The 27,578-nt window shown below is 57.1% G+C and overlaps 1 protein-coding gene across 2 annotated transcripts; it reads right to left on the bottom strand.

The window, feature by feature from the left end:
• Positions 1-253: 253 nt before the first annotated feature.
• WNT11 (Wnt family member 11) lies at positions 254-15,895 on the bottom strand (the record flags this gene model as incomplete). 2 transcript variants are annotated; one of them, XM_080710610.1, is made up of 5 exons in its annotated part: positions 254-428; positions 3,384-3,676; positions 6,225-6,502; positions 8,826-9,061; positions 15,813-15,895. In XM_080710610.1, the coding sequence occupies 5 exons, from the start codon at positions 15,893-15,895 to the stop codon at positions 254-256; spliced, it is 1,065 nt and encodes a 354-aa protein (XP_080566736.1). The 2 variants fall into 2 exon arrangements, with proteins under 2 accessions (XP_080566736.1, XP_080566737.1); XM_080710611.1 differs by lacking the exons at positions 8,826-9,061; positions 15,813-15,895 and having other exon boundaries at positions 6,389-6,478.
• Between the last annotated feature and the right edge of the window lie 11,683 nt (positions 15,896-27,578).

Genomic DNA, 27,578 nt, shown 5'->3' with positions numbered 1-27,578 from the left:
CCTTGGCTTCTTAGAGCAGCCTCGCAAGGCGCTCCCCGGCCTTGGGCTGCCAGGTTATTTTTAATCTTGCCGTTTCCTTTGATGTGCCGGCCCTCCTTCCAGAGTGACCAGGCCTTCTGTTCTGGTGGCTTCCAAGTGGAGGCAAAGCAAACGCTGCCTCCCAAGCCTGGCATCTGGAATTTGCACGAAAAAGTCCAGGGGGTGCCTTCAGGCCGAGCCGGCGTGAGGGTCCTCAGTGGGCAGAGGCGCGGCCTCACTTGCAGACGTAGCGCTCCACTGTGCGCTCACACCTGCGGCAGGTGACGTAGCAGCACCAGTGGTACCTGCAGTGACACCGCTCGACCACATGGTCCGTGTAGGGGTTATAGCCGCGGCCACAGCACATGAGGTCGCAGCTGTCGCTGCCGTTGGACGTCTTGTTGCACTGCCTGGCGGGGGGACGGATGGGAGGGCAGGTGAGTATTCAGGCCAGTCATCCCCAGAGCCCCGCACTCCCAGCTGCAGCCTGCAGCCTCCCATGGCACAGTTCAGCCCCTCCTGGAAGGTGCCTCGATCTTGGGAATTTTAAGTAATCCTCTTACCCAAGGGTACTTCTAACTTTTCCCTGTGTTTCCAATAAGCTGTTATCAAACCTTGGGGCTGCTTTGTTTCTTCAGAGGAGTCTTGTTTCAATTTCTTTTACTTCGAAATACTGGAAGACCCTCAAGCCCATTTGTCTAACAGTCCTAACTTCACATTTAATCTTTAATTATATTACAACGGGTGTGAGGATCACTTTTACTTTAGAATCCCAGGACACATTCTGAAACACTGAGAATGTCACTGGACATGACAGTATGTGACCTCTGGCTCACTGTTTGGGGAGGGAGAGGGGTCTGCCCACCACTTGTCTCCTAGGTGACAGATGCGTCCCCCCAGAATATTATCTTCCTGGAAGCACACAGGGTCCGTGGGTAGCTGGCCTGATGGCGCCCATTTTACAGAGGGTTCTGCTCAAGCCTTCACTGGAGTCCACTGTTGCCCCCTCCCCTAACCCCATGCCAGCTGCACCATCCCCAGTCACTCCTGGGGGGCGAAGAGCCACTGAAAGTCTCTCTGCTGCCACTGGGCCCTGGGCTAGTGAAGAGAGCTCTGTTCAGATGTGCTGTCCTCTAGCTGGGCTGAGGCTGGACAGAAGACGTTTTTGTGGGATGCAGTGGGGAACAGAACAGCGGAAATCTGGGATACAAGACAGTGACAAATGTTCTCCATAGCTATATGGAGAGGTATACCAGAATGTCCAAGGCGGTCAAGCCCTAGAGATGACTCAGTCCAATCCTTACTTTTTTTCTTACTTTTTTATTGGGGATTGAACCCAGGAGTGTTCTACTATTCATCTACATCCCCAGCCCCTCTTAATTTTTATTTATTTTTTAGTACCAGGAATTGAACCCAGGAGCATTCAACTTCTGAGCTATATTCTCAGCCCATTTTTAGAATATTTATTTATTATTTATTTTGTGTGTGGTGCTGGGGATTGAACTCAGTGGCTTTCTACCTCCAAGCCACACCTCCAGTCCTATTTTATTTTTTGTGTCCCACTAGATTGCTGAGAATACCTTTGAGTCTCCGATCCTCCTGACTCAGCCTCCCAAGTACTGGGATTAGAGGCATGCTTTATCTGGAGACAGTCTCACAAAGTTGCTGAGGCTTGCCTGAAACTTTGGCTTCTCCTGCCTCAGCCTTACAAGTTGCTGGTACTACAGGAGTGCAACCCTGCACCCAGCTTCCCAATCCTTCATGGGGAAACTATGGCAGAGAATGTAGAGGGACTTGTCCAAGGTCACACAGGCAGAGCACCTGGTCTGCAGTGGTTCGGAAAGGCTTCCTGGAGAAAGAAGCCATTTAGGCTAGTCTACACAGGATCTAAGCAGCAGAGCAGAGGAAGGGTGTTGGGTAAAGGGGACCAGCCCAGGAAAAAACAAAGAACCTGTGTAAGAATAGTGAGAGAAGAGGCCTGGCCTCCAAGGACAGCAGGAAGGAGAGACCACCTCAACCCGGCACACAGGAGATGCTGGGGGAGTCCTTTGTCCCATGGCAGAAAGATGAGCCCTAGCCTCGGATCGTCGGATCTCATCAAATCATCCAAGGAGGCTCAGGTTCGCCCAGCTGGGAAGCTGTGCCCTTCCTCGACCCACATGGAGCCACTCACAGATCCAGGGGGACCTCTCTTCCCTCTGGAGGTCCTCGGTGGACTCTGCCCAGCCATTCTGTGTTTTAGAATCCTCCTTCCCCTCCCCACCTCACACCCACACTGCTGCCTCAGCCCAGGCGCTAGCTCCTTCCTGTCTCCCTGGCCTGACCCATTCCATCTTCACTCCACCCGACCCTCTCAATCTGGCCTCCAGATGGGAGCCTGGGCCTCCTCCCTGAGCCTGCTGCCCTGGCCGGCAGAGCTGGAGCCCCCGAGCCCCCCCCCCCTCCTGGAGACAGGAACGTGGGCTGCGGAGGAAGCTGATGCTGGCGGGCCACCAACTATGTGCCAGACACGTTCCCAGACACCCGCTCTCGGCTCAATATTCCTCTAACCCCACTGAACACCGATTTTGTGGAATGCTATTAGGGGCTCCTTAATAAAAGAGTTCCCCAGCCAAGCACCTCTGGGAAACACTGCCTTCATCAAACCTTTTACTGCAGCTTCCTCAGGCCCCTCGGTGTGTCCTCGTGCCTCGTGGATGGCCAGAGAGCTTCCCAGATGTGTGATCACAGAACACTCTGTCCCGGTGGCTCCAGACTAGCTTTCTCCAGAAGGTGCTCACCTGGATTCTCAATACCCCCCCCTTGCACACAGTAGGCCTGCAGCCACCACTGGACCCTTCCCTCTCTTCTGTCCTGGACCCACTGCAACTGCCATGATTGGGCAGCTGTGGGGACTCTAGTCCCTTGCAGGGGGTCCCAGGTGGACATGGGGTATGGGTGGAGGGCTTGCCCATGTCAGGAGACCTGGGCACCATCCTTGCACAGAACACAGGCAGACCTCACTCTCTCTCCTCTGCAGACTCCCTGGGGGGCACAGCTGGCCCCCTGCACCCACCTCCCTGTCCCTCTCAGTTCTTCTGTCCAGTTCATCTATTCACTGGGCAAACACTCATTAGCACATGTTTTATGTTGGGCGGCCTCTCTCCTCTTCCATCCCAATACAGCCAGTCCTTGTTTCTTGCCATCTAGGGGGGAAGGAGGAGAGGTCTCCCACGACCTCCAGGTACAGAGGCAGAACAGGCTCCACTCAGTGTTCCTGAGGCCACCTCCCTCCACTGGACAAGGACTCTACTCCCTAAGCTCCAGTGGGGGCCCCACTGTGTGCCCGGCTCAGAACTGCAGCCAGGGTGGCTGCAGGCCCATACCTGTCTTGCGTTCCGTGGGAGCCCACCTTCTCATTCTTCATGCAGAAGTCGGGTGAGCTCTGCAGATAGACGAGTTCTGAGTCCTTCACGGGCCGGATATCCAGGTCCTTGGGCACCAGGTGCTTGCGGGTGCCCATGGGTCGGTGAACTACCTTGGTGGCCGACAGGTAGCGGGTCTTGAGGTCAGCCGCCACATCCCGCAGCTCCTGCAGCCCCTTCCAGCAGGTGCGGATGGAGCAGGAGCCAGACACCCCATGGCACTTACACTTCATTTCCAGAGAGGCGCGTAGAGCCTGCAGACAGGGGGCGCGTCGGGCTGGGCGGCCAGAGTTCCCTCCTTGGCCTGCCCAGGACCCTGGCCCCCCACCACGTGGCTGGGCGCGCTCAGGGACTTATCTCCCTGTGAGCCTCAGTGTTTGGCTCTAAAGCTCGGAGGTGTTGTGAGTCTGCTCCAACCCAGGGCGGGGACAGCTGAAAGGGGCAGGAAAAGAGTAGCATCTGCGGGGATAACAGATACCACTTATTAAGCACCTGCTGTATACTAACACGTAATATGGGTTAGTCAACACCACAGCCCTTCCAGGAGGTATCATTATTTCCCTCATTTTAAACAAGAAGGTATGAAGGTTCAAAGGAGCTGAGATTCATGCCCAAGATCGCAAGGCCAGTAAATCATGAAGCCGGGATTTGAACCCAAGTCTGAGGGTGGTTTCAAAAGCCATGGCTTTTCATTGTTCCATGCCTTATCTCTTGCCAGAAAACACGGGGGTCGGGGGGAGAGAAGAAAGAAAGGGAGCTGGGGAGGAATGGGAGATGGGAGGGAGGAGGGAAGAAGAGGAAGGAGTATGGGCATCTCCTCCCCATCCACTGCCCTGGCCAGCCTCTGCTCTCCATGCCAGGGCCCCTGCTCTGTCGAGGGTGACCCAGCCACTACGTCAGCACTCAGGGCCTCTGCCTTCACTGGTGCAGAGCAGTGGGCACAGGGCTCCGCTTTGCAGAGTGTTGCCAGGATTCATTGAGATGGTGGGTGCGGAAGGCTTTGTCAGCCCTTATCTGCTCTGAGAAATCAGTTCAAGTACCAGCTCCCATGGATGTGGGAGGCTTGGGCCTAGGGACCCAGAAGACTGTGGCCCTCGCTTCAGACCCGACTCAGCTCCACCCTCTCCCTCGCCTCAGTTTCCCCATTTGTGCCTAAGGGGCAGGAGTCAGATGCCATCTCAAGGCCCATCTGTTCAGCCTTTTAAACTCCCTTTTCTTCTGCAGGACTCACCCCTCATGCCTAGGCCTGCCCTCCCACCTGCCCCGTGCAGAGAGCTGCAAGGGTCCTGGGTCCCCTGGGCCCACCTGCCTGCAGAAGAGATGGGGAAACTGAGGCACCAAGTGGGCACAGACTTGACCCAGATCACTCAGTTTTGAGTCAATGAGGGAGCTGGTCAAAGCCCCAAGGCTCCTTCCCTCTCGTCAGTGTCCAGAAGAGGGGACAAAGGAGTCCATTTGGGTGTTAAAATCTGGAATTCACTGAGCAAAGCCCAAGGTGGGCACAGGGCTGGATTGAACAGGTTTGGCCCGGAGCCCTTGGGGAAGGCAAATGGGCTCAGCACAAATGGCATGTCCCTGGCAGCGGGAGGTTCGGCTGGCTGTGGGGCGCAGGGCTGGGGAGGGCTCCCCTGGGTCTCCACAGTTGGGCACAGGTCAGCAGGGCTGGGAGGCAGGAGTCCTGAGTCCTTGGCCAGGCTCTGTTATAGACCTACAGTGTGATTTGTCCTCAGTTTCCCAGACTGCCCAAGGATTGCCAGGACATCCTGGATGCCTCCTGGGAGGCAGATCAGTGAAAAAAGGAGAGGACATGATGTCCTGTGATCCCCGGCGCCACTGTGCTGTGTCTCTTGGCTGAGAAGCCCAAGTTCCTTTTGTCTCACCTGGTACCTCTGAAAAATGGCTCCTGGGGCTCCCTCCCTTCTGTCCTGCCCAGAGCTGTTCATGGACTACAGGAGAGAGCCTTACTCAAGCACCCAGCATGGTGTCTGTACCACAGATTGGTATGAAGGTGGCTTGTTTGTTCTCATTTTCAAAACCTAAAAAGGTCTGTTCTCGCCGGGCGTGGTGGCGCACGCTTGTAATCCCCGTGCTTGGGAGGCTGAGACAGGAGGATCGCGCAGGTTCAAAGCCAGCCTCAGCTACATAGTGAGGCTCTCAGCAACTTAGCAAGACCCTGTTTCTAAATAGAAATTTAAAAATAGGTCTGAGAGTGTAGCCTGAAGGTAGAAGGCCTCTGGGTTCCATCTCCACTACCACCAAAATAAATAAATAAAAAGGTCTGTTCTCCTACTTGCGGGCCACTCACAGCCTTATGCGTAATGGAGTGAGGAAGCAATGGAAACTGGTAAGGGGAGAGATTGGTGTGAACTGTCTTGTAGAACAGCTGGGCTTGGATGGGGCTCTAGGTTGAACCCAAGGACTTGACTCCTTAGTATAAGGCTTGCTCGGTGCCCTGGAGGAAGAGCTGAGGGCAGCTGGGGACTGAGTACCAATCACCATTTTATGAGGGCAGAGAGGAAGAGGCTTGTCTGGTAGCACTCAGTGACTTCAGAGCCACGGCCAGAACTCAGAGCTGCCGACGCCTACCCCACTGCTCCTGCTGCTGCAACAACCCAAATCCAGATGGAGCCCCTGGAGCAGGAGGGGTGAGGCCAGCCCCAAGCATCTGGAGAGGGAAGGGTTGAGGGAGGCACAGGTGTGGTCAGAGTGGGCGATCAGGGCCCCCCGCCCCCCTCCATCGGGGCACACCGATGGCCTTTTCTGGCCGATGGCACAAGCACACCATCTGGGGGGGGTGGTTACCTGTCTCCCCACTTCACTGTTGTGTAGACGCATCAGTTTATTGGCTTGGGATCCTGTTTTTTTCACCTTCATAGGAGCATCGGAAAACTTGGCCCCCATGAGGAGCCCGTAGCTGAGGTTGTCCGCACATCCTCCCCAGCGGTTCCCGGGCCCGGGTGGCTCACCTGGGACAGGGCCGCAGGAGCAGCCGGGCAGGTCGCCGGAGGTGCAGGCCCGGGCGATGGCGTGGCTGATGGCGGCCGCCGACAGCGCATACACGAAGGCTGACTCCCGGGTCCCTGTGGGGTGGAGGTGCAGGTCACTTGGGGCAGGAGGATCCAAGGACAGGACCCAGGTCTGAGGTCCTCCTGCTTTACCAACCCTGCTGTGGGGTCAGGCAGGAGCAGGGACTGTCACCAGAGTATGGAGATAGCAATAAAATCATCTGTCACCTCTTCTCCCCAATTCTCCCACAGATGTGCCAGCTGACTGGTGCACTCACCCTGGGCCCCGGCAAGCCACAGCACACTGCACTCACACCACACTCCCAGTTCTTTGCCCCTGCTTGCCCTGCCTCTGTGTTAGGGGCTGCTCTAGGAAGGAGAAAGCCCAGGCCTGAGCTCCTCAAAGAACTCACACCTCATAAGAGAGGTGAGTGTGCAGAGCTCCTGCTGCAGGTTGAATTGTATCCCGTGATAAGGTATGTTTGAATCCTGTTATGAACTGGATATAGACTGTCCCCTCGAAGAGCTCATATATTAACAATACAAATATGTTTAGAGGTGAAATAATTGAATCGTGGGGTTCTAATATCATCATTGGTAAATGCACTGATGGATGAATGGATTTACTGGGTGGTAACACAGAAGGCAGGCTGTGGCTGCAGGAGGTGGGTCACTGGGGACGTGGCCTTGGGGACTGTGCATGTCCCTCCCCTCTGCCCGGCCCTGGCTTGCTCGGCTTCCCTTGGCCATGTCCTCAACCCTGCAGATGTGACCTGGCCTCACATGGAGAAAAACCCCAGACTGTGAGCAAATAAACCTTCCTTTCTCTAAGCTGTGGTCATCATGTATTTTTTTTACAATGCTGACTGAAGGCCGGGCGTGGTGGCGCACGCTTGTAATCCCTGCGCTTGGGAGGCGGAGACAGGAGGATTGCGCAGGTTCGAAGCCAGCCTCTCTGGCTTAAGAGACCCTGTTTCCGAAAATAAAAAAGTATAAATAGGTCTGGGGGTGTAGCCCAAGGTACAAGGGCTTCCAGGAACCCCAGTACCACCAAAAAAAAAAAAAAAAAAAAAAAGAATGCTGACTAAAACAAGTCCTGACTCCTGGTACCTGGGAATGTAAACTTATTTAGAAATGGGATCTTTGCAGAGCTCTCTGAGCTAAGATAAGATCATACTGGGTCAGGAACCCCTAAGCCAATGGCCAGTGCTCTTATGAGAAGAGATTTGGGGTACATAGACATACATGGGGAGAGTGTCAAGAGGGGATCCCTTCCTGTCATGCTCTGCGGCCACAGCCCCCTCCACACCCCTGAGGAAAGGCGGTAGAGCACAGCAAGGGGGCCGTTGTGATGCTGGCACAGAGACTGAAGTTTTGCAGCTGCAGTCAGGTGGCACCAACGATGGTCCGTAGCCACCACAAGCAAACCAGGCGAGGAAGGAGCCTCCTCTGGGGCCTGCGGAGGAAGCAAAGCCCGCTGACACCTCAATTCTAGACCTTCACACTCCAGAACTGTGAGATGACACGTTTCTGTTGTTTGGATGCCCTGTGACAGGAGCCCTAGGAAACCAACCCAAAGACAAGGCGCCTGGGCTGTGGACTGTCCCCACCCTTGGTGTGAGCCCTGCATGTCTCCTAACTAGCAGTCATTTCCCTCTCTGGAGCCTCAGTCTCCTTAGCAGGCCTGCCTGGCATTCAGATAATTCAGGAAGAAAGGAAGCTCGGTGGAGTGCTACGCAGACATTAGCTGTCACTGTTTAGCATCCAGAAGGGAAGTTACTGTCATGCAGAGGAGAGATGTGACCCAGGAGGCTGTTTCTGCCTGGCAAAGGCCTCTCTGCTGTACCCAGGTCACTCCAAACCCACCTCTTCCAAGAAGTCTGCGGCACAGATGTTCTGTCCCTAACCACTTTGTGCATCACACAGCAATTTCTGCTAGCCTGGTCTAGGATTGCCCGGGGCACACCTGCCTGCCCCGAGGCTGGGCTCTACCTCATCCTCGCTTACACACTCCTCCCTAACAGCCTCCCTGACGCCTGGCTTCCGCGCAGCGGGTGATGACCCAGGGGCATGCTGCGTTCATGCCTTAGGGCACACGTGCATCCTGGTGTCATTCACCCCCCCACACACACTGATACATTCACTCATCGGTGTTTATTATTCACCAGTTCATGCCTGAATACCCGTATCTATGACTGACTCATCCACCCATCTGTCCATCCAGCCGTGCGTGGATCCATCTGTGGATTTATCCGTCATTCAGCGATTCACTCATCCATCTGAGAGCCTATGAAACCATCCATCCATGAGCTCACCCACCTATCCAAACACGCACGGATTTATGCCTGAATTCATTCACCCCACCCGCATGCTCGCCAGCCCCACAGCCCTTCCCTACCTCGCTCCAGGTCAAGCAGGTAGTTGGGGGCGAGCTCGATGGAGGAGCAGTTCCAGCGCATGTCGGCGAAGGCCCTGCGGCAGGCCTTCATGACCTCGCGGGCAGCGCGCACGATGGTGTGCATGAGCTCCAGGTTGCTGCGGCACAGCTGCACCTGTGCAGACACCAGGCCCTCCAGCTGCTTGCAGTGCTGCGTCTGGTTCAGCGCCAGGGCCGCCGGCGTCTTGGACAGAGCCCTGCACCAGCATAAAGCCAATGGAAGAAAGACAGGGCCATGAGGGGCCAAGTAACCTCCACCGGCCCGACCTCCCCCTCAGTGGACTAGGGAGCCTTTCTTGGAAGGAATCCTGAAACCAGGAGGCAAAGTATCACTGGCAGAGCCATGGTCCCCTCTCCTCTCCTGGGTGACCTTGGGCACATCACTGGCCTTTTGTGGACCACGAGATCTAACTGCAGCTTAGGCTCACAACCCCCAGCCTGCTAGGCTGTATGATAATTGTACCCACACTGAAGGGTTCTGCAGCTGACAAGCACTCTGACACTGCCCCGGCCAGGCCTCCACAGCTGTGAATTATTACTCTTCATGCAATGGTCATTCAGCTCTGAGCAGCAGCGTGCCAGAAACCATGCGAACTGCTAGACTGCTATAATCATAATAATTATACATACTATTAATTAAACTCTTACTGTGTGCACAGCAGGAGTTGGGAGCTTTCCATCGTGGTTGCATTTAATCACTAAACCCATTTGTTATGCTGTGAAGTCCATATCCAGTCAGAGGGCTGCCTTTAAAGGATTAAAGAGCACAAAGTTGTGTGCTGATCCCAAACTTGGAAAACTTTCAGTATCAAATCCAGACTTAGTCATCAACCTGCTGTGTGACCTTAGCTAAATCACTGCTCACCTCTGGATCTTAGTGTCTGTACCTGAAAACTGGATTGCCCTGAATGGGTTCCAGTGAGACCGAGACTTTCCTACCACCATGCCTTTGTCTAAGCTCTTCCTGAAGGCAGGAATGCCTCCCACCTACCCCATTCCTGTACTTGAATGAATAAATGAACGTGATCTACTTGTGGAAGAAATATTTACCAAACACAAACTATTCCCAGACTTATTTGGTCATGAACAAGGCCTTGATCCTTTCTCCCAGGAGCCCCCTGTCTAATGGCTGGATAAACAATCAACAGAAGGCAAGGAGCCCGCTGCTCCAGCTCCTGCGCTGGCCCAGAGAAGGGCTTTGAGTACCAGCCAAGTGACCCAGGTAAGTATTCAACCTCTCTGGGCTTTGAGTCCTCACCTATGACAATGATCACACCTACTGCAAAGCGCAATGGAGAGACTTAAATATGACAATGTAGTCAACGCGTCTGGAATATTCAGACATGGGGCCCCCAGCTCCTTGCCAGCTACATCTTGGATCTGAGGGTGTTGTAGACCTGGGTTCTGGCATGGGCCCTGCTCTTTCTGTGCTGTGCAGGCTTGGACAAATTGCTACTCCTCTCTGAGCATCAGCTACAACATTTGGGAAGGGCTGAATGAGAAACCACGTTCCACATTAAGTACTCAGGAGGGTGCCTCCCCAGTAAGTACAGAAACCTAATTTAGATCCAGGAAGCAGCTGAGGGCAAGTGTGATGGCCTGGTGTCTGCAGTTAGGGCCCCTTGACCCTGGCTGCAGTCCTCGACCCCCCAAGCCATGAGCAGGGACACACTGGATGTGTTGGACCCCAAAGGCCAGCACTGGCGGGCCACAGAATGGCCTCAGACAGGGCTTCCTGACCTAAGGGGAACAGTTGCAGGCCGCCCTGGCCTCACCTTCTTGGGGGGCCCCTTGTCTGAATCCACTCAGCCCGGGTGGGCTTTGGCCACACTGAGGCGAAGACCACCACCTTCACGGGCTCCTCAGCTGTTAACAGCCCCCCTGCCTCCGTTATCACAAATGAGGTTATCACTAACGAGGACTCTGAGGCAGTGCGTGCCCAGCCTCCCTCAGCAAGTCCATCTTCCCTCCTAGCCCGCTCAGTCCCTCGGGCGTGTGAGGCCTCTCCTTCCTCGGTCCCTCTGGCCAGGTTTCCTCCTGCCCTCTCGGCCAGTTTTCTCAGGAGCAACGGCAAATCACATATGTGGTCCAGCAGTGGGTGCATCGTGGACGCTTGAGCCATGGGCTGCCTTTCTCTGCTCTTCGCTAGGGGCTCCTGCTCCAGCCAAGAAGTACAGGCTGAGCCTTTCCTGGGGCCCAGTGCAGGACGAACCTGAACTCTAAGCGAGGGCAACTCTGCTTCTAGCATCCGGGACCCTGAGGCCCCTCCCCCAGCCACTCTGGGTTCCCTCTCCAAAGCCATCCAGCCGCGGGCCTGGCCAGCTGTGAGCCAGCTGGCACTGTGAGGGGTGATGGAGGGGCTGGGAGGAGGCCAGAGGGGCCTGCTCTGGAGGCACCTGGGGCGGGCAGGGCAGCACTGAGGGGCCAGGGAGCTGCCGGCTGGGGCAGGAGTGCCAGCGTGGCTGGGACAGGAGCGGCCGGGCACGGTGTGCGGGGGAGGCCCTCCCGTGGACCGCCAGGCGGAGGCAGCAGACGCTGCCGAGGAGGGCCATGCGGTCATCTGGTAATTAGTGGTAATGACCGTTTCTAACTAAATCCCCCTTGGGGAGGTAATCAAGGATTAAGGCGGGAGGCGGGGGAGTCGCCAGTATGGACATCTCTCCGGCTTGTCTCACTCCAGCAGATCCCTAATTGGAAACATTTCGGTTTATCTAGGGGTGGGGGCGTGGGGGAGAGGTGGAAGAAAGGACAGGAGGGAACAGAGAGTTCACAGGCGCGGCCCGTGCCAGGGGTCCTGCTGGGGTGGCCCGCCTGGGCCGCTCTCACCCAGGACCCAGGGTTCTCCCGGGACAGACTTGGTCCAACTCTGACTCGGCCATTCACCCACCATAGGACCTTGGCAAGTAACTGCCCGGCCTCAGTTTCCCCATGACCGACCAAGGCTCTGATGGAAAGCGCATCTTAGCGTAAGGAAAGCTGGGCAGATGGCTTCATCTTCCACCTACCCCCAAGCTGCAAGCGTCTGTCTCCTTCCCGCTGCGTGGCCCACCTCTGCTCCTGGGTGGTCCTCCCTCCCTAAGGTCTCCAGCAGGGCGTGCCATCTGCCTGGCAGGCTGAGTACAGTCTCCTTCCTGCCCTCCTTGCCCAGTGTCTCTCCATCACTGAGTTGTTTTCCTGGGGCTGTCTAAGCCCGACCCTCTGGCAGCACTAGGGCACCTGGCCACCTGCCTGGAAGGGCCTCCTTCCTGGACCTGCCCTTCTCAGCATCCCTGGAGCCAGGCAGAGGGCACTGCTAAAGACAGGGCAGTCAGGCTTCCAGGGCCCTGGGCTCTGAGATCTCTGTCATCTGCAGCCTGGATACTCATGGTGCTGAGTGGCACCAACCCCTTCCTTACAGGTGCAGCCTCAGCAGTGCTGGGCTCACAGGGCCTCAGAGGAGCCCCACCAGCACACCTCGAATATAGCCTGGAAGCCCTTGACTTCCAGGGAGAGAATGAGAGGAGGTCAATGGAGCAGGGGGATCCTGATATCAACAGCTCCACTTTCAGGATGAGGAGGGCCCTGGGTGGGCCTTAGGGGCCCACACATCTCACCTGGGAAGCCCTGTGGTTCTGCCTCTGTGGACACTGCTGAGTCAGAGATGGAATGGAGTCTGAGGAGAGTCTATCCATGAACCAGAGATGTTTACCCGCCTACCCGCCACCCTTTGGGCCATCCTGGGCCACCTCATCCTGATGCCCATGAGGCAGAAACCAGCACTAGGCTGACCAGGCAAGATCAGCCTCCCTCGGGGCTCCATATAGCCCTCTGGGATAGCTTTGGGGAGCTTTCTCCTACACAAGCAGGACCCCTCAGGCCCTAGGTTAGGAAACAGAGCTCGCCAGAAATGCTCCTGCTTCCCCAACCCCCACAGCCAGGCCGGACTGGACAGTCCTCCAGGCCTGTAGCCTGAGAGTCCTGTTCCCACATAGGAATTTGTCCCAAGGCTTCAAAACCAAGAGGCTCAGGCCAGCTCCTTTCCTCCACTGTGCAGACAGGGTGACTGAAGCTGATGAAGGTCCTGGAGGCTACAGATTCAGTCCTTTCTAGAAAGTACTGTCCCAACTTTAGAAGTGACTGTCCCAGCCCCACACATGCAGAGCACCTGTACATCCCACCCCACAAGGCAAGCCCTAACAGCCTAGGTTAGACCCGTGTCAACCCAAAGCAGGGCCGTTCTCACCCAAAGCAGCCCATGGTTCACAGGAGCTGCAATCACCCTCTGCGCTCTCCCACTCAGGGCACCTAAGGAGGTGGGCAGGCCAGACTTGCCCCTGCACTTGCCGGGCTGGGGTCTCCTAGCACTTGGTTCCAGAAGTGGGTACAGGAAGGGTCCCCAGGGCTCTGAGCCCTCCCCTCCCCATCCCACCTCTCGGGCTGGCCCAGGTGCCCACCAGGTGGGCATTCCAGCTCACTCAGACACATCTCATTTCAGATTCTATGTCAAATATGTCTTTCAACTCTAGCTCCCTTTCCAAAGCCCAGGGCAGCATGGCCCCAGGACTGGCCCAGGCAGCTGATCCTTCTGGATGAGTCCCCAGCCTCCCACCCCCCACAGTCCAGGGGCTTCCTGTGACCAACAGGGCACAGCCAGACAGCTCAACTCAAATCCCACCTCTCTGCCCATTGGCTATAACACCCTGTTAGTTAAAGAACCCCCGTGCCTCTGTTTTCTCTTCTATGCATTGAGGGCCAGAGGAGAACCCTCCACACAGGGTGGTAAGGGAATTGAAATGAAACCATATACATAAGCACTCAGAACAGTACCTGGCATGCAGCAGGCTGCTCGCCACCCCCCTACTGTTATTCTTGAACTCCACCCCTTCCTCCACTTCCCTCTCTATCTTCAGCTCAGCAGGAGTTAACCATCATCCAGAGATCTGGCCTCACGGAACCCATCTGCCCCCATCTGCCGGGGTTCTGATCCCGACAGCCACCATGAATCAGCTGTGTGACCTTGGGGGTGTTTCTTACCTTTTCTCTATCTCAGTTCTCTCATCTGTACAATGATAGTGATAAGACTATCACCGACCCCCAGCAGTATTAATAAATTAACTGACCAGTGCTCCTGGAGCGTGTCTGGGGCACTCACTAGCAGGCACTCTGGGTCCTGCCCCCCCCCCCCCAGCTTCCTGCAGGCCAGTCCTGCCTCCTGATCTGCTTCTGTGGTTCCTCTTGCCAGGGACACCGCTTTGCATTCCATCTCTGCTCATCAAAGTTTTCCCTGTCCTCCCAAGCCCAGCTGCAGCCACCTCCCTTGGGTATAACTGACCACTCCTCCCCTGGGCTCCCATGCTTCTCCTCCCAGGGTTGCCCGCAGCCCACCCTGTATTTTTAAGCATCCGTCTTCCCCAAGAGGCTGGGGCTTCTTGGAGGCACACGCTGAGCGGGCCATAGCCCGGGCTGTTTGGTGGGCATAACTTGGGTGTTGGGCTTAGCCAGTCACCTGCTCCACTGCAGGCTAGCATGGGGCTCCTGTGAGTCCCGAGATTCTCAGAGCCTCAGTTCTCCCACTGTAGGGCGGGAATGACAGCAGGGTTCCCCATTTCTCTGTGAGCAGCATGGTCACCCATCACCCGCAAATCCTTTCCTCTCTGGACCTTATGTCCTTATCTGTAAAGCGGTGGTGGAGGGTTAGGGAGGGGGCTTCCCCCACGGAGCTGAAGTCTTGTGGGTGAGAAGAGTGCTGGGTGCCCAGCATGAGACCAAAGGTGCTAGTTCCTCAAAGTTTGTGAGGGGCACTTGGGAGGAGCCCTTGCCCCAGGGCTGGGAGACCACCAGATAGATGCGGGCTTCTCCTTGCAAACAGGAAACACCCGAAGATGGGGTTCCCCCCTGAGTCATCAATTAATCGATAACTCAGCCCCAGAAGGGGGCAGAGCCGGTGACCTCGAGACTGTTTGTTGGCGGTATCACCCTTTCTTCCAACTAATCCACAAACCCTCCCCAGGGCCTCTCTCCAGCCCCCATAATCTGTCCCCTGCTGTTTTATCTGCACAGCTCCCTGCCCCTGCCCCAACTCCAGACCTGTGTCCTACCCTGGACCTCCCCACCCTGGGCCTCCGCTCAGGGACTCTGCCCCTCCGCGGCACCCTCCTCCCTACGGGCCCCCTGCAAACTCCCTGCAACTCAGACACTCGGGGCGAGCTCTGGAAAATCTCCCCAGTGTCCCCAAGTGTGTGACCCCACCAGGAGGTCTGGGCCCCCACGCCCCTGCACTGGTCTCTCCTAGGGCACTTGGACACTTGTGGAGTTATTTACGGCCTGGGCTTATCTCTCCCAACCCCGAGGGCAGCTCCTCCAGGAAGGGGCCAGGTTTCACTCCTCTCTGTCCACACCCTGCCCACTGCAGGGACAGCAGGCCCTGCTACCAGTGGGACCTCACCCTGGCCACCACCCCCAGTGATCACATACCCAAGGCGCCCCGGCGCACGCGCCTACGCCTCACAGCTCAGCACCTTCTGGGAGCCTCTTCTCCTGGGGTCTTAAGAGTGTCAACCTCCTTTGATTGACACTTCCCAAGGTCACCAAAGTGGAGGGTCACAACTGTGGCTGACCTCCAGCCAGGGTCAAGGAGCCTGGCGCATCTGGAACTACCCCCGCCCCGCGTGCGCCGAGGAGAGGAGACCCTCTTGGCTGCACCCCTTGACAGAAGATGTCTCCAGCTGTCCAGCCTGGGCGGGCCAGGTTACCACACCTCCGCCGTCCACTTCGCAAGCCCCCGAGGAGGGAGGGACGGCTTTGTACAGAGCCGAACACGGAGGCTTAAGGAGAATGACTAGGTCACGTCCCCGAGTCAACTTGGAGTCATCTTGGACTCCGGGGTCTCGGCGTGCCCGGCCCATCCGGGGCCCCTCCACGCCCTGCCCGCCCCAGCCCGGTCGGCGTGGACGCGGGGTCCCCACTTACAGCCACTTGATGCCATAGCTCACGCCGGTCTGGAGCGCCAGGACGAAGAGCAGCGCCTCGCAGACCTGCGGCCACGCCCTCATCGTCGCGGGTCGCGCCGGCAGGAGCCCGCCGAGGTCCGGCCGTGCAGGCCTGCGCACGCCGCCTGCAGTGGGGAGAGCGGGCGCGGGTTAGGGCGGGCGCGGCGGGGAGGCGTTTTATTCAAATTACAAAGGAGGGGTCGGCCCCGGGAGGCCGCGCGCCCGCCCCGCCCGCCTGGCTCGGATTAGGTGCGGCCAGGGCGCGTCCACCCAGCGCCGCCCAGGCCGCCCGAAAGGGCAGCGGGTGACCGGGCCTGAGACGCCGACGAGCGGGAGCGGGGGAGACGGACTGACTCCGACGGAGGGAGAAGCCGGACAGACCCACAGACCGGGGCCAGAAAGGAGCCAGGGGTCCCGAGCCGGGATGTGGGCTCTTATCCCCGCAATCATGATAATTCGTTATGGCCTTGGCAGTTCTGCTGACCCATTGGGTCTCAGTTTATCCTGTCAGTAAAATAGGATGGTTTGGGTACAATTCACCTTTCTTTTTTCTTTTTTCTTTTTCAGTACTGGGGATGGAACCCAGGGGTATTCTACCTCCGAGCTACACCCTCACCCCTATTTTTTGCTCTTTATTTTGAAACAGGGTCTCATTGACTTGCAGAGGGCCTCACTAAGTAGCTGAGGCTGTCCGCGAACCGCGATCCTCCTGTCTCAGCCTCCCAAACGCTGGGATTATAAGCATATTACAAGCATGCGCCACCACGTCCGGCTTTACAATTCACTTTTAATAAAGAAGGTCCTCCAGCCTTGATCGCCTTTCCTCCTCCCAGCAACCCTGTAAGTACTGTTACCGTCTTTATCTCACAGACGAGAAAACCCAGGCCCAGAGATGCGAAACGGGCTGTTCAGCTCGTGAGAGGTCAGTTTCTACCCCGCCCCCCCCCCCCCCGGTCTATTCGAGTCCATTAACATCTATGGCCTTGGGAAGACAGGAAATGGGGGCTTGCTCCGGGCATCCGTCTCCCTTGGGGAGGGGAGGAGGAGAAATGGGGTGGCAACGCTCTTTCTACAGCGAGGGATCTCCGAGCCCCTCTTCAGCCGCCCTCTTTGGAGGGTCGGGGCGTGTGGTCAGGCTGGACCCGAGGCGGGGCGGCGGTCGCGAAGGACCCGGCAGCCCGCGGGGCCGGCGCGGTGCTGCCTCCGGCCGCCAGGAGGCGCCCCCGGGCCGCGGAGCCGCCGCCATCCCGCCCGCGCGCGGCCGCGGAGCTGCTTTCTGCGGCTCTGCCCTCTCTTCATTCTCACCTCATTAACTCTCTTCCCAGCTTCTCCCACATTGACCAACACCTGGCGTTCGCCCGAAGCCATACACAGGCGTAGCCTCTCTCCCCTCGGGGGCAGCAGAGACAAAAGGATTCCTTTCTAAAGGGTTTGAGGAACTGGGGGGAAAAGAGGCGCTCGTCTTAGTGGGGGACGCCGGCACGGCGCGGGAAGGGCGCCCTTCTGGCTCTGAACGTGGACGAGCTTTCAACCGCCTCCAGCCTCAGTTTCCCTCTATAAAAACAAGGGACTGGCCTTCGCACATCTGTTGAGGTCTTTCGAGCTGCCTATCAACAGAGACTTAGAGCTTCCCCTGCCAGTTTCCATTACGCATACCTGTGTAGTGTGCGTGTGTGTGTGTGTGTGTGTGTGTGTGTGTGTGTGTGTGTGTGTGTGTGTGTGGCTTCTTAGAGAGAGAGAGAGAGAGAGAGAGAGAGATTGAGATTTGAAACTCTGTTTTCTTCTGTGGCCTTACGGCATAACCCAAAAGAAAAGCAAGGCGAAAATACCCAATTACATTTCCCCAGCTCTGCGCCCTGCTCAGATCCCCGCGAGTTCTCGGTGGAGCTGAACCCTTCCTCCGCCTAGCGTGCGTCCAGGCCTTTTGTCTCACTAGTTCTGAGAGCTCCACTCCTCCAGACGGGAAAAATATCCGCTGCTTGGGGAGGAGGGGCGGCGTCAAAAATCTAGTCTCGGTCTTTCCCTTCCCTCCTGGCAAAGTGTAGGCTCCCCCCACCGCGCCCAGCATTCCTGGATGGGGAGGGGGCGAGGGTTGCAAGAGGAAGGAGGCGCGCAGGCTTACAGCTGGGGAGCAGTGTCCAGCCCAAGTCTCCCAGGGAGAGGAGGGGCCGCCAGGTCACTCAGCGGACGGGACTGTCACTCCCCGCCGCTTCCGAGCGGTCCCGCGGCCCCAGGCTTCTCCCTCGCCAGCCCGGTTTGTCTCTGGGGAGGCAGCTCCGGACTTGGCCTTTGGGTCCTGACGGATTATTCCTGTCCCATGTAAGCACGGCCAGGACAGCCACGCGGGCCGCTGGGTCACCCTCAGCTCGCCGCCTAGAGCCCCCGCCCCACCAGGGGGCGCCAACTCAGGGTTCAAGGTGGGGGCCGCAGCTACCTCCAGAGACGGGGCTTTGAGCAAGTCTCTTCCTCTTCCTGGGCCCAGTGTCCCCGTCTGGGGATGGGATGCTCTGGGGAGTGAATGCCCTCTCGGTCCTGGTCATTCTATAAGACCTCCAGTTGCCTCGGGAGCCCTGGACTACCCGCCGCCTGGCTTCAGGCTCGGCGAGGGGCCCCCTTTGTGGCCGGGGGCGACGGGGGGGGGGTGGCGTCAAAACGCAGTGTCTATAAAGAGTGGGGGTCCCTTCCTGCACTGAGTAATGCATCCAAGCTACCTGGCCTGCAGCAGGCAGAGGAGGGAGACGCCCCGGGCTGCGCACACGCTGGACACAGCGAGCGCAGTGGCCCTAGCCCGGTGCGGACAACAGGTGGTCCTGAGGCTTGGGCTGTGGAGGTTTCAGGAAACCTCGCGGCTGGGGCAGCCTAGGCTCTGAGCCCAGCAGGGAGGACTTGCAGAGCCTCCCTCTCCCCGGCGCGCCAAGCCCACTCGGGGTGCTGGGGCAGTGTCCACGCCCAGCCGAGGGTTGGTACCGACCGGTTCAGAAACCCCGGCTAGCGCAGCTCTCAAAGCGGACCCTGCGAGCCACGGGCCGAGAGCGACACCTTCAAGGTTACCTGCGAGGCCGAGGCCCGCCAGCAACCGGCTCTGACCTCAGTGGCGAGTCTCGGGATCTGGCTAATGCGCTGCGGACCGGCGCTGCGCCGGGTCACCGCGGAGAGCCGGGGGTGCGGGAAGTGGGAAGGGAGGCCGGAGAACTCGGGATCCCTACCCTGAAGCCCTGCTCAGCTCTCCCAAAGAATCGGAGGGACACGAAGACACCTCAGCTCCGCAGGAGTGGGTGAGAGGCGCGGGGGTCCTGCGCTACTCAGCCAGATGTTCTGGGAGGCTCCAGATGCGCCGCAGGGCTGGGGTCCGCTCCCCCCTCCACCCACACACCCTCCACCCCAGCCTGGAGCTCAGGTCTGTAAACAAACTCGGCTCTGGCCTCTCCCTGTCGCCTTTGGGAGCCGTTCTCAAAGCAAGGGTCCGTCCCCCGCCTCCCAATTTGGGTAGGAGCGGCCGAATTTCTCTGCCCGCTGCCACCCTTCTCCCTCCTGGCCACACACACCCTCTTCGGCGGGACCCAAGGCCCCCACCCCCGGGATGGCTCGGCATGACCTCATCAGCGGGAGGGCTGGGAAGGCGGGGGTCGAGCCCAGGGGTGGGGGACAGGGCCGGTAAAACTCCAGGAGGGCCGCAGGAGCCGCGCAGCCCACCCCACCCGGCACCCCCAAGCCCGCGTCGCTGGCCCCCCGCGGCTGCGCTCTGCAGGGGAAACCCGTCGGAGAGGTCTGGGGGGGGGGCTCGGTTTGGTCTCCCGCTTGTAGGTGCCCCCAGCCCTAGCCGGTCCCGCTGAGCGACTGCCGGCTGCCCGCGACCACTGCTCACCTCTCGGGACGCTCCGGGAGCGCCCTGCGTGCCCGCTGCCCGGGCCGGTCCCCGAGCGGCGCGCGGCCCCCGGCGGGCCCAAGGGCACCGGGCTGGGCGAGCGGCAAGGGCGCCCGCGCCCTCGGTGCAGCGGCGGGAGGAGGGCGCTGGGGATCCCGGCAAGCGGAGGCCGACTCGGGGGCCGTGCGGACAGTGGCTCGGACTCGAGCTGCGCTGGGCTGCGCTGGGCTCCGGGGCTGGCCGCTGTGTTCGCTGGAGCTCTCCCCTAAGCCAGGAGCGGTCTGCCGCGCCGACAGCCCCGGCTGCTTTATAAGGCGCGGGCAGACGCTTTGATCCGCCCACGTCAGCGCGCAGAAACCCCACCGGGTGGCTCCGCTGCGCGGGGGGGGGGGGGGGGGCGGATCCCCTGCGGACGCCTGGGACCCACGGCGCCCGCCGGCGGCTCCGGCGAGACTCTACAAGGGGGGGGGGGGTCTTGGTTGGTGTTTACTAAGTGTGCCTGCTGCGGGCCTACTGAGTGCTGGCTAAGTGCGGGGCCGGTGTAAGGCCCTTCTCTAATCCGCAGAGCAAACGGGAGAGGAACATCTACCTGTCAGAGGAAGTCTGCAGTGGGTCTCTGGAGCCCCAGCGTCGCCAGATGCTGGTCTATCGGCTTGGCTTCCTAGGCATCAGGTCCTAAGACCTGCACTCCTGCCCGGTCTGGTCCTTTGAGGGGTGTCTCTCTAGACCTCTGGTCTCAGATCAACCCTGCTGTGGGCTCAGAAGAGAGAGGAGAAACCAGGACACTGCTCTGCAAGCTCTATAAACCTTAGGCACCAAGCCTCCTTGCCTCCTGGTTTTCAGAAGCTAAAGGGGACTAGAGATGACTTCCTAGGAGGTGCAGCCTGGGGATGGGGTCACTCCAGCTCACTTGGCCTCCCTGATCCTAGGGCAGCCACCCTAACCCCTCTCATCTGCCCACCCTGTGATTTTTTTTGTTTGTTTGTTTTTTTGTGGTACTGAGGGTGGAACCCAGAGGCTTTCTACCTCTGGGCTATACTCCCAGACCTATTTTATATTTTATTTGGAAACAGGGTCTCACTAAGTTGCTGAGAACCTCACTAAGTAGCTGAGGCTGGCTTCGAACCTGTGTGATCCTCCTGTCTCAGCCTCCCGAGCGTGGGGATTACAAGTGTGCGCCACCATGTCCGGCCACCCTGTGATTCTAACTGCCCATGTGGAGCTGTGGTTTCATTGACTCCTTGGGGCTCCAATCTCAGAACACTCTCAAGGACAATCTAGCTACTAGTAGAAAGGGAAATGGAAACTTAGGAGAAGGGGCTTGTCTGAGGTCTCAAAAAGTGCCTGATACTCCTTTGCCCATTTACTGGATACCTGGCCACAGCAACCCAGAGCATGGGTGCAACCTGGCCACAGCAGCCTCCCAGCCACACAGGGCCTGCCACAGGTGCACACTCGGCTTGCATGTTACTTGGGACATACTTGGACCCCTCACATGCCCACACATACATGGGTGTGAAGTGGTCACACATGTCACTAGGATGAAGCTAAACATAGAGCTGGCCCCCACCAGTTCTTGTACAAACACACGTTTCTGCGCACACAGTGAGAACTCACACACGAGTTCCCAAGCATGCAAAAACAAATGCATGTACACCCCGCACACAATCATAGGACTGTACTTGTAAACACACAGTATTCTGGGATGGAAGAGGGGGATGTTCCATCAGCAGGAAGGCAGTGGGTGGGGTTGGGGCTAGGGGTGGGTGTTTGGGCTGGGTGTCTAGGAGGCTGGGAAAGAGCAAGGCAGTTCCACTTAAGGGGCAGGTGGCAAAGGCCTCCAGAGCCTCAAGTGTCCTGAGTGCCCCTGTCTCAAGGGACTTTGGCCACCATGATCATTGTGGTCAGAGCCATTCCAGGTGGCATCTGTCTGATTAGGATGCACTCCCTTTGGTCCTTTGAGAAGCTAAGTCAGTAGTCCCCAAACATCTGCATAAGCAGCGCTTCTGCCAGAAGTCCCCTCTGATAGCCAGCTGGACTAGAAACTGAAAGCAGTTCGGAATGGCAATATAGACCCTGGATTCCAATACAGATTTTGCCCACTTTTATTTTCAGTTGTATGATCTTATGCAAGTTGCTTATAACACAATCCCACAAAATCCTCTGTGTTTCCCATGATCAGGATTAGTATTCCCATTTCACAGGCATGAAAACTGAGGCTCCAAAGGGAGAGGCTGGCAAGCTTTGGAGCAACTGTTTTAGGCCAGAGCTCTCCAACTTGGAGTCCTCTGAAACTGTAGCCTGCAGTAAGCAAGTAGGAAAGAGGACAGTGACTATCCATTGCCTCATAGCAGGCGAGGGAGGCCAAGAGAGGTCCCAGAGATCCCGGAGCCCTGTCCCCTCCCAGCTCTGCAGATCTGTCCTGTGGATGAAGACTTAGGCTTGGCTAGGGCTGGAAACCTTGTCTTGTGGGAGGGGAGGACTGGAGGAGGACAATGAAGAAATGGTGCCAAAAGCTTGAATTGAAAGTCAAGGGGGCCAGGCGTGGTGGCACATGCTTGTAATTCCTGTAACTGGGAGGCTGAGACAGGAGGATCCAGGTTTGCAGCCGGCCTCAACCACTTGGTGAGCCCCTCCACAACTTAGTGAGACTCTGTTTCAAAATAAAGAATAAAAAACTGGGCTGGGAATGTAGCTCGGACGTAGGATGCTCCTGGGTTCAATCCCCAGCAACACACACACACACACACACACACACACACACACACACACAGAGTCAAGGGGGACCTGGGCAAGGGTCTGCCACCCCCTACACGCCGATCTCCCCATTTGTATATGAAGGAGTGCTGTTAGCACTTTACACTTATGAAAAGGACTTTTATTCACCTTTCGAACCCACTGATCTCTTTTCTTCCCTTTTTACCCTCTGTCCCTCTGTCTAGCCCTTCTTGAGGGCTGCCTGTGACAGGCCTGTGCTGGCCACCTGGCTGCAGGATCCTCTTCCAGGGAGAGGTGGCCACTGTCACCTGAATATGTTCTTCTCCTGGGTTCCCCCTCCCCTGGGGATTCTGGTTCTCTGATCACCCAGGAGGCTGCTGCTGTGGCCTGGATGTGTGCTCCTTGTCACCCCAGAGCTTTTGGTTATCTGATCAGCCAGTCATGCTGAGAGCTTCCTGCTAGCCAGAGTGTCAGCCCCCACCTGACTGCCACGGGCCAGGGACACACACCTTTCCAGCCCCCACCTTGCACAAGCCTGGCCTGGGGAGGTGCCCAGGCCGAAAGGACATGGGGGTGAGGATAGCCACAGTTCTGCTCACCACTCTGATCTCTACTGACCCCTCTGCCCATCTCAGCTTCCTTTACTAGGGCCAAAGCCTTGGCAGAAATGATGGGGCAGGTGAGCTGTTTTCAGGTGCCCTAGATTGGGATCCAGGAAAACTAGTTATGGTGCTGAGTTCGGTCACCAGTTTGTTCTGTGCGGGTAAGTATACTTTTGTTCTTTCAGAGCCTCAGTCATCCACCAAGGGGTGAAGGGCTGAACTAGAAAACTTCCAAGGGCCTTTTCGGCTCAAGAACCCAAGTCTTCGTCTCCTGGCTCTGACCTGTGTCATAGGATGAGCCATGAACCTGAAGGGGAGCTTAGATACTCTCCCGCTTCCAACCCAGGCCATCGCAGGTCCTGGTTTCCCAAAAACAGTTCTGAAGATCCCTGGTCTTGGGCCTGGACAAAACTGTTGAAGCCCCCACCATCATTTCACAGGTGGACACAGAGAGACCAAGGCCGCATCTTCCCAGCAGCAGAGTTTGGGAGCAAGTGTGAGCAGAGTGGCTGGCTGCTGTCTCCTGCCCTGGGTCTGGTATGCCTTGAGATGCCCAGTCTTTCAGGCAGCAGGGTAGAGGGACCAACTAGCAGCAAGACTGCCATCAGAGCACCTGGCCTGGCTCTCAGAGGTCACGTTCTCCACTTCTTCATGGTGGGACTCTGGAACGTCACCTGGCCACTGAGGTCCTTGGTCTAAGTCTCTTCCTCCTAAGGTTGCTGGGAGACAGCATGCTCGGGAAGTGCCCCGTATGCTGCGGGTCCTGCGTCACGGGGAGGCAGGCAGTGTATCCAGCTGACTGAGCCCCAGGCCTGGCCTGTAGTTTGTACAAGAACCCACAGCCCAAGTGAGCCCAGATGCAGCCGATCTGTGGGCCCGTCCTCCTCAGGACCTCAGGAGAGGCATTGTTATTCTCCAGGGCTCGGGAGCAGCCTAGGGGCCAGGGTTGGTAGAGAGGTTTCTCTACTGGGTGCACATAACAAAACACCGCCCGTCATGTCTGCGGAGGGTGTCACTTCTGAAAGGCCGCTTTCAACTCTTGGTTGTTTAATCGCGGTGGTGGCTGCTCGGGAGACGATGTTTGTGTTTCTCAGGCCTCTTTGAGCTCCAGGAGAGAAACCCAAGCCCAACTGGCTTAAACACAAGAGGAACTTGGGTGGCTATGGCTCTGCGGGAGACATCAGGGTGGCTGGCAACCTGGAAGAAGAACTGTGCTCACTGGGGCCTCGAGGATGCTATGCACCTCAGACACATGTCTGCTTCTGGATATTCTCTGAGCCCACTGGGGGAATAGGAACCTGCCACCAACAGCCGCAGAGAGGAATTCCAGTCAAACAAGACTTCTGTTTTCTGGGTTCTCTTTGTCAGTCCCAAGGAAGGAGCTGATTGGCTACTTGAATCACGTGCCCTCTTGTTGACTGACAGCTGGTATTGCCATAGGGAGATGCCCTAGAAATGGCCAGGGGGCAGCGCCAGTCATCAGAAGAGGAGGGATAGAAGCTGGGAGCACTGAGGCATGTGCCCAGGTGGCAGTTTCTTCTGTGGTCAAGCTTCTACTTTCTTGGTTTGAATACAAGTCAGTGCCCCAGGGGAAAAGAGTTTCACCACCCCCATACACAGGGCCAGAGACCCGCCATGCCTAGTACCCTTGCTGAACACATAGAGAAACTGAGGCTGAGAGAATGAATACGTTTGTGGCACATCACTCGGTGGAAGAGACAGGGAAATCAGGTGCCCTGACACCCAGCCTGGAAGCCAGGAAGTTCTCACTGGTTCTGGAACCATCTGGAACGGCCAGTGAGGCTGTTCTTCCCCCACCCATCCCATAATAAAAGACCCTAGTAATGTTATTAAATGATTAGCACCTTCAGAAAACTAATGACACATCTTCAAATTTTAGCATGGCAAACTCAGGAATAGAATTGCTTTCAATAAGGAGTCTGGGCTTACAGGAAGTACTAAATGTTTTATTCTTTGGAGACCAGGACTCTAGACAGGGTGGCTCTGTAGGTTAATCTCAGGATTTGGCCTAGTTTTTCCTTTCCTTCCCTCCCTCCCTCTCTCCCTCTCTCCCTCCCTTCTTTTCTTTCACTTTGTTTTCTGTTTTTATCCTTGTATTGGTGCATTATAATTGTACATCACAGGGAGGTTCAATGTGATACAAACACGTGCACACGGCACCTGGTGGTTGCCCTCTGGATGCCCACCCCTCCCTGTACATGTCAGTGAGATTGGTAGTGATATCCTGATACATGGACACAGCATTATTTGACCTGAGGAGGGAGGTGGAGAGGGGAAAAGGAGGCAGTTTTTTAACAGGACTTTTCCTCCCATCCCAGGACACAAGAACCCTTTTGGAATGCGAGTCCATACAAAGGTGAAGCTGGTTCCTGCCCTGAGTCGGAGCTGGCTTAGTGGCCTGGCGGCCTGCTGGCCCAGTGGGTGTGGCAGACGGCAAGCTCTGCTTATGTCCTGGAGCCCAGGCCTCAGGACCTTGCAGCTTCTCTCTGACCTCCCAAGGATCCAGCCCAGCCGAACACAGCCCACCAGTCAAATGCAGCCTCAGGGGCCAGCCCAGTGAGGTCAGAGAATTGCCCAGCCAGCCCGGAAGCAGAAGGACCAGTTGCTGTTTCAAGCCAGGACCAGTTGCTGGTGGTTTGTTATGTAGCAATAGAGACGCAAAGCAGCCAAGTTTAAAGAATGAAAAAGCTAAAAATATGTAATTATTTACTTAATGTCATTTCCTAGGCTCAGAGGCAGGTCAGCCCTTCAGATAGCTCTGAGGTTCTGGCCACCAGAGTCCCTGTAGCATCGCCAGTGACCGGGGAGTGGCACAGGGCCCTGTGATGGCCGTCTCGTCCACTGCTGCGTCTCGTCCACTGCTACGTCAGTTGCTCCAAAGCGCCAGTGTTTCTGCTTACATATCCCCAGGGATAGGAGCTCACTCCCTCCAAGAAAGTCTTCCTTTATGGGATGGCTTTGCCTAGAACAGCATCTTCCTCCCACTCTAGCCTTATGTACCCCTAATAATTTTATTAAATGTTCAGCACCTCCATCAAACCAATAACACATCTTTAAATTTTAGCATGGCAAACTCAGGAGTAGAATTGCTCTTAGTAAGGAGTCTGGGCTTACAGGAAGTAATGTTTTATTCTTTGGAGACCAGGGAACCTGGCTTTTCCCCTGGGTCCCCTCTTCTCTGTGACAGCCCTGGCTGCATCTACAAAGCAGCCCGACATCACTTAATAGCAAGTATTGCCATGCGCCTGCGCCTTGGCCACAGCACAGCCTTAAGGAAAGCGTGTCCACCAGGGCCTAAATCCAGCACAGGCTCTGCAGTCACAGTTTGGGGCTTCGGTACGAACCCAACCTCTGTATGGAAGACACTCCCGTCTCTGAGTCTTGATTTTCCTACCTAAAAAATGGGAGGAGTGAAATGCACTGCCTAGGATGGCTGTTGTGTCCGAGGAGATGATGTTTGTGAAAAGCTGGGGATGGAATCTGCCAGGTATATAAACTGTTCCAGATGGAAAGCTCATCTGCGCTTAGCATTCATGTTGCACAAATGATGTGCAGGTGGGAGAGGATTGTCAGGTGGCTGGGGAGGGAGAGGTCCTGGCAGGGTATACAAAGACAAGAGTGAGGAGCGTGGTGTCAGGGAAGGGGAAGGGGTGGCTGGGGCCGCTGGTGTGACGAGAGGGACGGGAGGGGAAATGGAGGGAGGAGGGTGGGGGGGTTCAGGCGGTGCCGGGGAGACATGGGGAGGTCTGGAGAGGGGAGGGCCAAGGTCAGGTGTGGGGTGCCAGGCCAGGGCAGGTCTGGGGCTGGACTGTTAGATGAGATGAGGTAAGAGAGTTCTGGGAGCCTGGGAGGGGAGTTGGGCGGCAGCAGGAGTCTTGGGCTGTGCTGGGGAGAGTGTGGCTGGTGTGGGTATAGCTGTCATGGGAAACAGGGTCCTCACCCTCCAGCCTGGTCACTCTACTATGCATCTCTGGGGCCTGGCCCTATGGGGTCGAGCATCTTTCCAATTCACAAACAGAGCTTGAGTGAGGCCAGAGGAGAAGACCTGGGCCAGATCTGCAGCCAGAGAGATTGGAGGAGACCAGGAGGGGGCCTGTCTATCTGGTGGGGATTCAGAGAAGTGCCTCTCAGGGTCTGTTTGCTCACTTTCTGAGTCATCCTGGACTGGGAACTGAGCGTCACAGTTTCTAATCCCTGCTACAGTGAGGCACCCCTGTGAGCCTTGCGGCTGCCCTGGGAGGGAAAAAGGCTGGGAAAACATGATTAGCTTTATTTGTAAGCTGTGGAGACCTCGGCCCAGAGAGGGAAAGCAACTTGCCCAAGACCACACAGCAGGTGCGTGGCAGAGCTGGGTTAGAACCCAGATCTCCTGTCCCCCATCTTCACCCTAGCTTCTGCCCACAGCACTGAGGGACAGGGCAAGACGTTCCTTCCACCCAGTGTGAAGAGTGAGGGGAGCCAGAGAGAGGTTGACAGCCGTCAGCAGACAACACTTAACCCAAACTGACAGTGTAATTGTGAAAATGTGGACGAGGTACAG

Source organism: Muscardinus avellanarius, assembly GCF_963383645.1.
Source record: "Muscardinus avellanarius genome assembly, chromosome: 1".
NCBI classification, from domain to species: Eukaryota; Metazoa; Chordata; class Mammalia; order Rodentia; family Gliridae; genus Muscardinus; species Muscardinus avellanarius.
The sequence above is the reverse complement of the archived record's forward strand: the minus strand, read 5'-3'. Positions and strand labels throughout refer to the sequence as shown.